Source organism: Lissotriton vulgaris, chromosome 5 (genome assembly GCF_964263255.1).
Source record: "Lissotriton vulgaris chromosome 5, aLisVul1.2, whole genome shotgun sequence".
NCBI lineage: Eukaryota > Metazoa > Chordata > Amphibia > Caudata > Salamandridae > Lissotriton > Lissotriton vulgaris.
This window is the reverse complement of record NC_141693.1, coordinates 820,798,311-820,812,750: the sequence shown is the minus strand read 5'-3', so window position 1 is coordinate 820,812,750 and position 14,440 is coordinate 820,798,311. Positions and strand designations below refer to the sequence as shown.

At 46.4% G+C, this 14,440-nt stretch overlaps 1 protein-coding gene across 3 annotated transcripts in view; it reads right to left on the bottom strand.

Moving 5' to 3' along the window:
• LOC147711647 (WASH complex subunit 2-like) overlaps window positions 1–14,440 on the bottom strand; it is a 735,247-nt gene that overhangs the window by 497,487 nt on the left and 223,320 nt on the right. For all 3 annotated transcript variants that reach the window (XM_086922303.1, XM_086922305.1, XM_086922304.1), the window contains exon 16: window positions 1,237–1,323. In XM_086922303.1, the coding sequence (XP_086778429.1) occupies window positions 1,237–1,323 (87 nt within the window). The remainder of the gene's footprint in view (window positions 1–1,236; window positions 1,324–14,440) is intronic.

The following is a 14,440-nucleotide window of genomic DNA, read 5'->3' as shown; positions in this document are numbered from 1 at the left end:
TTTTAAAGTACCATCTAAATTATTTTAAAGAAGCATGGCACGTAATTATGAGTAATTTCATTTCAATTGCTCTTCAAAGCATTATATAGCTTTATCTTTTCATTTTGAAGGATAAAATATACCTAGTAATTATGTGGAAAGAGGAGGGATAGGTGAGGACAGTGGGAGGAGTAGGGGCATGGAGACAGGAGGTGGATAGTGGGAAGAGGGCAACCGTTTTAGATAACACCCTTTAGGGAAGAGGGAGTGAACATGGTAGATTGTATTAAAAGAATGTAAGAATGGAAAGCAATATATGTTGGCAAGTAAGAACCCAAAGGGGCTTCCACAGGTTCAGACACTACTTAGAAACAGTATTCAGTGTTGATTAGAGCAAAAGGTCCCACATGTCACATCCTACACCTGCTTCCAAATGCACAAGAACGAGGCCGCAGACCACATGCTAAGGAAATGTCAAAAAGTATTTTAACTTATAACAAAAGAGCCCTATACTGGGATCATGGGGTCAAAGGGGCTCATTACGATTGTGGTGAATCTGCCACCGGCAGCCTTCCAGTGGCAGATTCACCGCCAAATTGCAGATATTCTCCGTCTGCCATATTAAGATGGCAGGTGGTTTGCTGGCGGACGGGTATTCCGTTTGCCACATGCAATCATTCGTATTGCCTAGCGGACCCAGAAAGCATACCCAGAATGGTGGTGTGCCTATCAGGCACCATCCACCCTATTAGGATGCTTCATCTATGCCAGAGGTGGTTGGCTGTTCAACATGCCATTCACAAACTGGTGGAGATTGACTTCGGGGGCCCGTTGCGGGCCCCCCTTGTATTGGGGGAGGTGTGGGTGCACGGGGGGTACCTATAGTAGCCCCCTTCATTTCCCTGCACCATGTGGCAGGCACCGCCACTGTGGCGGTCGCATTGTAATTCCATGGTTGGGACCACCGCCATATAGGCGGACGGTCCCAATTCCCATGACTCAAGTCTGTCCGCCATCGTAATGAGCCCCAAAATCTTTAGGAAACAATGATCCATGAAGAGAATATTTGTACTCAATGCCATAGTGTCTACGTCAAGTTAACGAAAATAACAGATGTACAGGGATTGTGTGGCTACAGTTACATGTTTAACATTCCTTGTTGGTGTGACATCAAGAAACAACAAAGGTGAGTCCAGCAAACTTTAGGATTTTATTCAGTACTGCAACCCAAGGTTCGTGATCACTCCATGCCCTTACCTCTGAATCCTCTTCATCTGAGAACAAGCCTTTAGTGTGTGTTTTATTGGAAGGATGCAATAAAGATTTGGATTCCTCTGGTGAAGGCTGTGAAAATTTAGAAAAAAAACACCAGTTCATTAACTACAATTCAACAACAATACTGCAAAACCTTTCATAAATCACAAGTGTCTATGATAACAAAAATACAAAGCTAGAACTGAACTATGGAAGTCCTTTTCCTACGTCCAAGAAAAAAGGATCATAACATTACCAGCTAATAAACATTATATTTATGTGTGCACACTGTAATCTGCTTATAAAAGACTACCCACAAATGTTGCTTAATGACAAGGACTACTAATGTTGGACACACAAATATAGCCACTTTCTTTTTTATGGGACTCCGTGATTAGCACTATGCTCATAACATACAGGGTAATTTAGCACAAACACCACAGACATAGCCACAAGAGCTATGAAATGTTCCAACATGTACAGGACTAACTTCCACACACAAATATCATTATGCAGAACATGTTTTGAGTAGTAGGTTTTTATTTTTTTCCTAATGAAATCAGGAAAATGCCAGAAATATTTGAGTCTAATATAGAGGCGGGTCCTTCCTGATCTAGAGTGACAGATCAAGAAAAGGAATGGTAAACTGTTTCTGCCTTTTTTGACCTTGGGAATGCCCCCTCTTGCAAAGGTCTCATCTCTATAAACCTCAAACCTCCGTGGATGGTATAAAGGTTAACCAAAGAGCATTTGGTGGCACCAGAAAGCTCTGCACAAGATGGCAGCAACATACAGTAGTTGCCACTGCCCATAACAGATACCAAGCCCTAAAATATCTGCTCATCACACATTGTTGATTGGTATGGGATTGAAAAAGCTTGCTCTCCATTACCAAAATGGCAGTTATAATCTTTTTTCGGAGGGAGTGGTGGGGGGTACTTCTTTATAATATTTTGTATGAACTAACAACAATAAACGCGCCTCCATTCCCCCCGACCCCTCCGGCGACCCTCTGTATCTCACATTCCTGTTTGCCAAATATATATATACTCTTACAGATGTGAGTCTCGTCCAGGCACTAATGAATCCTTATTTGCCACAATTGGATTGGTAGAGTTCAAAGTTATCAAATGACCAAGTGACTTCACTAGGATAACTGCTCGAGTGCGTTGCTACTACCCCCGACTAGGTGACCTCCATCTTCATCTGTCATTTTCTTTAAAATCTCTCCAGGATCTCCAAACATTCTCATATTTTCGCGGGCAGCCCCGGGCCTGGTACACCTTTTTTCCGCCACCATGCACCAGTCAACATTCTGTATCAAGTGCTGTTACTTGCAGGATCGGCCCACTACCCCACATCAAGATGACGTGTCTGCATGCCTCCATCAGCGCAACATTACAAAGCAGTAGGGTATATATCCTATTTCCTGTGTTGCTTATTTGCATATTTTAATGAGCGCTTTGGGGGGCCCTGGTCTGCCTCTTTTTGTATAGGTCCCTCATATTGCTACCCTGCGACATTGCTCTCCTATCTGCCAGCAGAGACGGTTCAGATGGGTCTGCAAATGCTCACTTGTTTACCAGCCAGAGCTGTTTCGCCCAGCAGTAAAGTCGGAGGTCTGGCTGTGCGATACTGCTCTCATACTGTAAGTGTAGTCAGTGCTATTCTAGGTGCGCCCCCGTCTCACAGCTAAGAGCAAGTGACTGCATTGACTGCAGTGAAGAAAGAGTCTGGGACCTCAGAGAGGCAGTTATAATATTTCTTGATTAGAAATCTTTCTATAGATGGCTGCCAGTAAATTCTACAGAATGGAGGACTGAAGGCGTACAAGCAACTGCAGAGTACTGCAGCCTCTGTTTAAAAAAGTACAATACAAGCACTGATGAACTGAAATACGTAAGCTTAGTTAACATTAAGCAAATTCATATTGACCTACACCAAATTCATCTGAGATCATGTCCTCCTGGGTAGGCAGTTTCAGCCCTTTCAGAATTTTCAGTCTACTTGAGAAGGTCTGAGAAGGACTTGTTCCAATGTTTGGTGTCAGGGGTATGAAGAAAAGGTTACTTGCCTTCAGAAATGCTCTTTCTGGTAGAGACCCTATCAAATTGCAAACTGATCACCATTTGGAGGTTCCCCAGCCATCAGACTGAATCCAGAAACTTTTCAGCAGCACTTCTGTGGGCCGGAAGGTTGCACTGTGTGGCTCCACAATAATGCCGATCTTCTCTAGAAATGACATGCAGGGACTATATAGGTGCCACTCCAACAGGCCGAAATCAAGACTTTCTAGCCCTCAGACACAGAGCCCCAAAAGCAAATAGGCAGACAGTGTGCAGGTTCTTAGACTTGGGATTTTATTAATGGATAGAGTCCAGTCACAGAAGGGGGAGGATCAAGAGCTTTTCCAAAGGTAAGTATCATGTTCTTTTGATAGGCCTCTAGCCTCAGATTACTCACCTTTTGATTAGATACCAAAAAAATACCTATCCGGGTTGGGTCTGTGAATAGATTCAAACTAAGTTGTTTTTCTACCAGCGAACCGGACAACCAGGCAATAATGCTTCGTGAATGTATGGCGAGAAGCCCTAGTAGCCGTCTGGCATAACTCTAGGAAAGGGACACTGCTTTCCAACGTAGTCGTAGCAGCTTTGGCCCGAGTAGAATAAGCATGCAGTCGTTCTGCAGAGTGCTTTTTGGCCAATGCGTAGCAGATCTTAATGTAGAGCATGATGTAGAGGGAGATGGTTCTCTTCTGCACTGCCTTGCCTTTTTTCGCTTCAGAGAATCCCATAAACAGGTGATTGTCTATAAGGTGGTCTTCGGTAAGATCAGTGTAGAAGCTCAGTGTTCTTTTAGGGTCCAAACAATGGCGTCTCTCCTCCTCCTAAGAGGGGTGAGGTGGAGCATAGAATGTCAAGAGGGTGATGGTTTGGCCAACATGGAACAGCATCACAACCATTGGCAGAGAAGAAACTCATGTCTGCAGTACCAGTTGTCTGAGATGAGGGTAGTGGACAGTGGAGAGGCACAAAGCGCCTGAATTTAAATCACACCCTGTACAAAGGTGTTAGCGATGAGGAACACAGCCTTCATGGTAAGGAGTCAGAAAGGACAGCTGTGAAGTAGCTCGAACAGAGGGAACATCAACTAAGTAAGGACCAGATAAGAGTAATTTTGAGTCATTACAAAAGGAGAAGGGGAAAACGTGTAGTAGCCCTTTCAGAAATCACCTTACAACAGGTGACTGAAACAATGAGGGCTGATCAGGCAACTGCAAGAGGGCCAAAAGGTAGCACCAATGAGCCGGCAAGACAGATGTATGGAAAAAGGCATCCTGCATACCCAATGCAATCATCCGGTCTCCAGGGTAGAGGGCAGACAAGACTAGGGTCAGGGTGAGCATTTTGAATTTCTCCTTCCGGAGGAAGATGTTGAGAGGGCATTGAATATGCCTAAAACCTCTGTCCTTCTTGGGCACCAGAAAATAGCGGGACTAACAACCACATCCTCAACAGCAGATCCTTCGGGCACATCATTTCACACAGGATCATAGAGAGCATGAATACCCACCATTGTCCTATTGAGACCAAGAAGTGGGTAGACACCTTCTCCATATTGTATGCCAATGAAACCTTAAATATGCAACCTCCCTGCATGAAATCTAGAGGCATTACTAAAGATGCATTAAATCCAGCCCACTGGAAGATTACAAAGGCATCCTTCTTCAGTTTAGAAGATGCCCTCTCTGCTAATAATAGCCTTAAGTCAGCAAAAGCTCCCGGACCAGATTGATTACCGGTTAACTTTTATAAACCTGAACCACAGATATGAGCTAGCTAGGTTAACACTCTGTCAAATGCAATAGCCACTGTGGGGGAAATACCATAAACATAGATGTGGGTGGAAATAATTCCAGTTTTTAAGTAGGGAGATGTCGGCAGTCCTTCCAACTATAGGTCAATAAGCCTAATAGACTTGCAGAAAGTCTTTTCAAAGCAGATTCTTGATAACTGCCAAATTGGATAGATAATGAACAGGTGCTGTCCCCACTTCAAGCTTTCGAGCTAAAACAAGTATCTTAGACCAAGTCTTTAGGTTTGTTCTTATAGACTGGAATTATGCGCTGCTCAGCAACCAAAGATTTTATATGGCCTTTATAGACTTGCAGGCTGCATTTGATCTTGTTCCCCAAAATAATCTCTGGACAGAGTGCTCATAGAAATGAGGGCTCCTGGTGGCTTGATCAGTCTCATTTCTAGATTACACAAAATAAATATGCCCAGGTCCATTGAGTTAACAGGGGCAAACTGACTACTTGCATTACCATTCTTCCAGGGTTCGTTATGGGTGTGTCCTTGCCCCCTACCCTGTTTCCTCTGTATATTAATGATATGGCATGAAAGAATGATTCTCCCATCTTAAATGGCGGAAACATCCTTATAATCTTTTCCTGGTGATTTGCTTCTTATCCCAAAAATCCCTATGCGTCTCCAAAACCTGACTGGTTTAGTTCCTTTAATTCTGCATTGGAAGGGGTCTTAAATTCAATGCGTTAAAACAAAATGTGTGGTTTTTGGTAAAGTCATAACTAGAAGTAGAACTGTAAAGGTTGCCAGCAAACCCTTTGAAAGGTTTTCAGGCATTGACTATCTGGGAATCAAACTGTCTGACAAGCTCAAATTAACAAAAGCTCCCTCCTAATATCCAAAGTGCCAATGTCATACTAAAAACTGAACAAGAGGACACATGCCAGCTCAATTTCACCAGCCCTTCTGGCATATTGAGCTAAAGCTCTAAGTGCAGCAATTTTTGGAGCGGACGTTCGGAGTTATACTGAAACCCAGAAGCTGCCTATAGCCAAGAATAATCTTTAAGATCACTTATCTCAGTTCTGACCAGCACTCCTCTCATCTCGCTTTGCCTTGATTAGGTATAAAATGTATTTCGGATGTAGCACAGTTGAAACCATTAACATAATGGATTTGCATCTGGTCAACACTTGAGCTACTAGAGTATAGGGACACCCTAGTGGATCTGATGAAAATGGGCAGTGCCATGAAGGATCCTTGGTTGTGGTTTGTCTTTAGTTTAAGAAACTAGGCTTACTAAAATTTTGGAAGGATTCTGGAAAAAGTCAGAGACTGCTCTTTTGAAATCAACATATTGGGCTTACTTGTATGACCAACAAACTACAAAGGGTACTTATGGGCAGCTAGCCAAACAGTTCATTGATTTCAAAACAAGCTTGCACTTTGAAATATTCATAGACGGCACCCCACGCCAAAAGCTTATACGTGAGGTTCCAATTAGACAGCTTGCCCCTGAAGGCATTCAGCAGCACAAGAAAAAAGGATCAAGCCTCCGACATGGGTCCAACATGTAATTTGGCCCCTAGAACAGAGGAACACATTTTGTTCTTCTGTTCGGGGGTCATGCCAAAAGTGGATACGCCTGGTGTGCCTGAATTTGGGGATCAGCCGGTTCTCAATTGCCCAGCGAATTTTAAGTTCTGACATTTCTGGTCAGCCGCTTCCTATTCAATGTTTGGTTCAGACGAGCAAAGTTCTTGACCTAATTATATTTTTTATTAGTGGTACTTAAAAGATCGAGCCACCGTACCAGTTTTTAATCCCAGTCAGCTTTTTTGAGCAACTAGTTTGCACTGGTTGCGGAAACCTTTTTAAATGTATAAAATAAAGTTTCCACAATTTTGCAGGTACCTGCATTTTATCAATTATTGCACTGTGTTGTGTTGTCCACTTAGTTTGAATTCTTTGGGACCTGCTGATCTCTCGATGATTTTGCACTTCATGAATTCTGCATTGTATTTGTATTTGCCATGCTACATTTAAGCAGTTAATTAATTTGATCTTATATTTCAAGGATCACTTTGTACATGAAGAGGATGTAGTATTTTCCAGTTCTGGGATACTTTGTGACTATTCTCTGTTAAGTCAAATGTAATGAGTAATGTAATGAGAATCAATCTGTTAAAGTTGTATGTTTTATATTTATATAATTGGGTTTTGATATCTTACTCTGATGTTTTATTGTACACTTTTATGGTTATGTCAATTGATTAAAGCACCCTCCTTGAGCTGTGACCGTCCTGTCCTGGACACGAACGGTCGCTCCCCTTGCCTCCTCCTGCGCAGACCTGGTATTGTAGCGCCTGACTCTGCTGATATTTCACCGTCACGCTGAAATTGTAGCGCCTGACTCTGCCTCTGCAATTAGGATCGTAGCGCTTGTGTGCAGACTATTTCCCTTCAAGTAGCGCTTGACTGCTCTGTCTGTAATCAATTCATAGTGCCTGCATTGTCATTGCTCTTTAGATCGCTAGAGCGCACTTCTTGGCTGTGCTTGTTACATAGTTTAGAATATTTAAAGCGCCTCCGTTTACACTGCTGCATAGCTTGTTGTTGTTGCTGCCTTGTTGTTGTTTCTGCCATTTTGTTTAGCATCCCCTGGCCCTTCCCCCACCTCGCTCCCGCCTCCCGGCTGACCCTCCCACGCTCCGCCCCCTCCACTCTCCATTTTGGCAGATGTCCCAACGCACAGCGTCCACGCGCTACGGCCACGCCGAAGGTGCGCCAAAGGTAAGCCCATCTACGCCCGTCCGCGCCAAGCCCGTGCCCAGCGCCAGACCCCCTGGCCCCCGTACCACCCACCCCAACCGCATTACATACAACGCCTCCACCCTCTTAGGCCTAAACCCCGGCCGACTCCCCAACTGCGCCCAAGCCACTCCTGGACACACCCATGGACCCTTCACATGCATCTCCTGCAAGTATGACGGCACCAAGACCAACTCCTCATCCACGAACACCAAACCGAGATCTGACACCAACCACCTAAAATGCATCCTGCTCAACACCCGCTCGGTCCACAGAGACGCCATCGACCTTTGGAATCTACTAGACACCATCTCTCCGGACGTCGCCTTCCTAACAAACATGGATGAACGCATCCGCAGCCCCAGACATCACCATTGCCATCCCGGAAGGCTACAAGATCATCCGTAAGGACCGCACCAAGCAAACAGGAGGAGGCATCGCCATCGTCCATAAGAATTCCATCCGCATCTCAACCAGCTCAGACGCCAACCTCGCTAGCGCCGAACACCTTCACTTCCAGATCCACACCGACCCCAAGACCACACTCAGAGGCACCCTCCTCTACAGGCCACCAGGACCCCGTGCACAATTCAGTGAAGACATCACTGACTTTATCACCCCACACGCCCTCCCCTCCGAGGACTACATTCTACTGGGAGACCTCAATTTTCACCTGGAAAAGAGCAACAACAACAACGCCACCACCCTTCTGGACAATCTCGCCAACCTCGGACTCAAACAACTTGTTAACACCCCCACTCACTACGCAGGCCACACACTCGACCCCATCTTCACCTCCAGCAAACATATTTCCTTCAGTCACACCACAGTTCTCCATTGGACGGACCACAGCTGTGTTCACTTTGTCTACAAAAAGACCACAACCCACAACCTTCCTCAACCTACTCTGCGAAGAAACTGGAACAAAATCACCATCGACCAGATCTCCTCATCGCTTCTTCAAAACCCCCCTGCCCACTCTTCGAACCCCAACCAAGCAGCCATTAACCTCACTCAATGGATAACCAACAGCGCCGACAACCTAGCACCTTTGAAAAAACGTCAAATCAAACTAGGCAGCAAAAACGCTCCCTGGTTCAACGAGGATCTTAAGACATCCAAGAAACTCTGTCGCTCCCTTGAGAAGGCCTGGAAAAAAGACCCAAACACCAGCACCAAGGACGCCTTCAAAAACGCCACCCGCACACACCACCAACTGATCCGGACTGCCAAGAAAGCTGCACTTAAAGACCGACTAGACAACAACGCCCACAACAGCAAGGAATTATTCAACATCGTCAAAGAATTTACCAACCCCTCAGCCAACTCCAACGACATCACTCCCTCTCAAACCCTCTGCGACTCCCTAGCCTCGTTCTTCCACAACAAAATCGCAGACATCCACAACAGCTTCAACAACCAACCCGGAGACCAACCCACCCAACCTTCTGCCATACCCTCACCCCCCTTGAACATCCTTTATGACTGGAACCCAATCTCCACTGAGGACACCATCCGCCTGATGAACTCCATCCACTCAGGATCCCCCACAGACCCATGCCCTCACCATATCTTCAACAAAGCTGACTCCATCATAGCACCACACCTCCGAGACGTCATCAACTGCTCCCCCAACTCCGCCACCTTCCCGGAAAGCTGGAAACACGCCGAACTCAGCGCCCTTCTGAAAAAACCCACAGCTGACCCCACCGAACTCAAAAACTACCGCCCCATCTCGCTCCTACCATTCCCGGCCAAAGTCATTGAGAAAGCCGTCAACAACCAGCTCACCGCCTTCCTCGAAACCAACAAATCCCTCGACTCCTCACAGTCCGGCTTCCGAGCAAAACACAGCACTGAAACCGCACTCATCGCAGCAACAGACGACATTCGAACCCTACTGGACAATGGAGGCACAGTCGCCCTCATCCTCCTTGACCTCTCCGCAGCCTTCGACACAGTCTGTCATAACACCCTCCTACAACGCCTCAGAAACATCGGAATCCAAGAAAAAGCACTGGATTGGATCACCTCGTTCCTTACCGGAAGAACTCAGAGTCCGCCTTCCACCATTCAAGTCAGAGCCCACTGAAGTAATTTGCGGCGTGCCACAAGGATCTTCACTCAGCCCTACCCTCTTCAACGTATACATGAGCCCCCTCGCGACCATCGCACGCCAACACAACCTCAACATCATCTCCTACGCTGATGACACTCAACTGATCCTCTCACTCACCAAAGACCCGAACACCGCCAAAACCAACCTACATGAAGGAATGAAAGAAGTAGCCGAGTGGATGAAGCACAGCCGTCTGAAACTGAACTCAGACAAAACAGAAGTCCTTATCTTAGGCACCTCCCGCTCCGCCTGGGATGACTCTTGGTGGCCAGAGGCCCTTGGAAAAGCACCCATCCCGACGGACCACGCACGGAACCTGGGCATCATTCTGGACTCCTCACTCTCGATGAACAGACAAGTCAACGCCGTTTCATCATCGTGCTTCAACATTCTTCGCATGCTCAAAAAAACATTTTGCTGGATCCCCACCGAAACTAGAAAAACGGTCACCCACGCACTGGTCACGAGCCGCCTGGACTACGGTAACAGCCTATACGCCGGTACCACCGCAAAACTTCAGAAAAAACTCCAACGCATCCAGAACGCTTCAGCCAGACTCATACTAGACATCCCGCGTAAAGACCACATTTCTAGTCACCTGAAAAACCTCCACTGGCTCCCCGTCAATAAGAGAATAACATTCCGCCTCTTAACCCACGCACACAAAGCACTTTACGAACTCGGACCCGAATGCCTCAACACACGACTTTCCTTCTACACCCCCTCCCGCCAGCTACGCTCCTCCAACCAAGCCCTTGCTGCTGTACCTCGCATCTACAAAACCACCATGGGAGGAAGATCCTTCTCCTACCTGGCAGCTAAAACCTGGAACTCACTTCCCATTCACCTTCGCCTCACTCAGAACCACCTAGCATTCAGAAAGCAACTTAAAACTTGGATATTCGACAAGTAATGCCCCACCCTTCTTCAAGCGCCTTGAGACCCTCTGGGTATGTAGCGCGCTATATAAATTATTTGACTTGACTTGACTTGACTTGATGATGAGGAAAATGAAAAGATGGTGTTCTGCTGGGGGGTGGGGGAGGTGGTGGAAGATGCTGCCAGTAGGTTCTCCCTCTGCTCCAGCTGGACCCTCCGATCCGGTCTAGACTCTGGTTCTTGTTCTGAACACGCTTCAGGCGCCACAACCCTTGCCGGCCCCGGACATGTCGACACCAATGCCGACTTCACCAATGCCAGAGGAGGCAGCCCCTCTGCCCAGCACCCATCCGGTAAAGTTGCGCCTAAGTCTACGTAAACCATAGGCATTTGATGGCTATTGTGTGTTAGTCTAGCATAATAATACATTTGCTTCCATTCCAGATAAAAAGTGGGCATATCAGGTGGATTTAAATATATCAGAGTAGCTTGTGGGACCTGTTTCACTGTCACTCAGATCCAAGCGGTTTCAATTCATGATGAACACTTTTCTGCTGCAATGCAATGCAGTTAATCCAATTCAATTCATGGTTATGCAGTTAATTGAAATAATTTCAATTTATGCAATTTATGAAACTATTATATAAGAACCTTAAAAGTATCAGTAAACATTCACAATATCAGCAATTCATTTTTTACTCTCCCACTAATTAATAGAGGAGACCTATATTTTGTGATACCTAGACTGAAGGTTTCTTTCTTGTTTGACTAACCCAGGAAACACCATACAAATATATATGATTGAGTCAGGTATGAAGTATTCTTTTGCGATTTTCTCAAACAACTGGACATGTGTAGAATGTATTAAATAGTATTTATTTTTCTTGTAGTTGCAGTATCTGCACTTGCTATTGGCAACTAGATCTATCCAAAAGGAATTTGAATCACTGAAAGGGATTCGTCCACATTTGTAAGACATCAATTTATACCCAAGACAGGAGAGGTTTGTGAAGGCAAGCCTGCCATCGGTTTAGGCCATAGCTGTTCATAATCATTAAAGCATTAGATCTTTTACATGAGTTAATTTTATCTTGAACTAGGAATGCAATTTTAAAGGATTCGTTTAGAATTTACTTGAAACCACTTAAACTTGACAACATCTCTCACATTTAATGTAGTTTTATGTTCTTTAAAGCTGTTTCCAGGTAACAGCTATGAGTTGTTTCTTCTAGCCTTTAGGATTTCTGTTCATGTTAAACTATTTAGTGTTTAAAGGGAGGGCCGCCCTTAACAATTTCGAATAGGTGAGTTTGAACATCAACAGTTGTCTCGCTATGTCAAATTCTAACTTACTTGCTTGCTTTTAGGCCAGATGGAATAGTCTATAAATCTTTTAAGGAATAGTGTCCTGCAATGCAGTATCCTTTACCAATAAATACTCTGTTGTGGAAGAAGTTTGCAGCTTATGACTTCTAAAATACCTTCCAATGAAAGCCCTCCCAATTTCTTTAATAATAGTTTAAGTTCAAGTCCTAGGGAGTGGGCTTTGGCTATAATAAATATGCATTCTTTCATTTTTTCCGGAGTACATATCAAGTCAAGTCAATGTGGTTCATTTTCAATCTCTTTGCTGTTTACTCTAAGGACTACAATGAATGTTTATTACTTTTCCTATGGTTCAATTATAAGAAAGTGAACCATTATTTAGGGTGGGTGAGTGCACATCTCTAGGAATCATAACATTTCTTGTCAAGAAGAACACTCAAGGGGAGGAGCCAAGCAGGCATTCGAAATGGCCGCATAGTCGCTCGGCTCCGCGAGCCCTTTCGCCCCACACGTCTATCCTGCCGAATATCCTGACCCACGGAGGCATACTTTGATACAGGGAAGAAAACGAGCACCTACCGTTTGCTTCCGGAGCTCCTGCGTGCCGCCGATCCTGGGAATTCTCCCCGACTGCTCTGCGGCCCATGCGATGGTGAGACCGGGGCGTTGATTAGACAGGGCCTTCGGCCGCAGCTGCAGCACCAACAGCCGTTGATGGCGGCGGGGAGCCTGCCGGTGGGGCCCGATGATATGAAGGACCGCTGCCAGCGGTGAAGACCCGACCCGCTTGTCGGGGACCCTTGAGGGGCAGTGTGGTGGCGCAGGATCGAGGGGGGCACTTGACTCCTGCCCCCTCCCCAAATTTTGTCACCCGGGCATAGCCAAAGATTGCCCCCGACATAGGCGGGCGACTCCCGGGGCCCTGCGGGACTTTAGCCTTTTGGTGGCTCTCCTTTCTGGACCCTGCCCCATAGTTTGTTTGCCCTGGGGACGCATCCCGCGGTGCCCTCACAGTAAGGCCTGATCCCTGAATATGGTGAAGAGGGACGGGGCCGACTGGATTAAGATAGCGGCTGGTGCCCCTCTCTGCGGTTCACGTCCAGGTTGGGCGGCTGTTGCAAGGATGGGGCTGGGATGCCCGCAACGCACAACGGAGTTCACACCCTGGGACGTGTTGGCTGCCCTAACAGTTTTGCACGAGACTATTGATTGCCATGCCCGAGACCTGGGTGCAAGGATGGACGCCATTGCTGTTTCGCCATCTATGGCGGCCACGGTCCTATTCCAGGGGTCGGCCGAAGGACTTGCTGCTGTGTCCATGGAGGAGGTTTCGGATCCTCGGGGGCACCTTGGGTCACTTGAAGACCGGGCGCCCGCGCGGACTGTCTTGGTTGCTCCTATGGGGGTATCCTTGGGACACATGTCCGGCTGGCGGCTGGTGGTGGAGCGCTGTTTTCCTTCTTGGACTGGCCTGGTTGTGTCGCGGTGGTGGCCAGACTATTTGACTCTCCTCTCCTGGATGATGTTATTATTTGCCAGCTTTGGGAGGTTCATGGGACCGGAGTTGTTGTTGCCTGATCTTTGCTATCTATATTTGGACAGATTTGGATTACAATGCCCTTTTATGGTTTCGCCCCGTCCGGGCACATTCATTCTGTTTGGACCCTCAGGACTGTGCTTTACATTGATTAACGAGAGGACTTCGGGCGGTACTACTGCCAGACAGGGTCAGGGATGAGGTGGCTTACAATCTATCTGCTTTATTGCTGACAGACGGTGCAGTGGGTATCTTCGATCGATATTTCATTGTTTTTGTGTTCGGGATTTGCTATTCTTCCTTATGGTATTGTTTCCTTTTTGGGATTTCCGAAGTGTAAGGGTGAAGGGCGGGGCCGGGCGGCGAGATGAGGGCCCTCCTCCGCTTATTTTCTCTTCCATTTTTTCCTTTTCCCTATCTTTCTATATTTCGGGTTCTATTAGGGCGACAGGCACGCGGCTTGGGGGTAGGCCATGACCTTCTGCGGGTGTGCAGGGTGGGGGGGTTGCGGGATGGGTGTTAGATTAGTATTTGTTTCTATGGCCCTTTAGTCTTTCTTCCTTTTTAGTGGCGCTGTTGCCCAGGTTCCTTGCGGTATGTTTGGAGTCGAGGGGCGGGGTTTAGACTTGTTATACGATGGGGTTGTGCTTCCACTTCTCCTGTTATGTATATCTTATCCCCTGTTGCCCCCCCGTATTGCTACTGTTCCTGATATCCTGATTC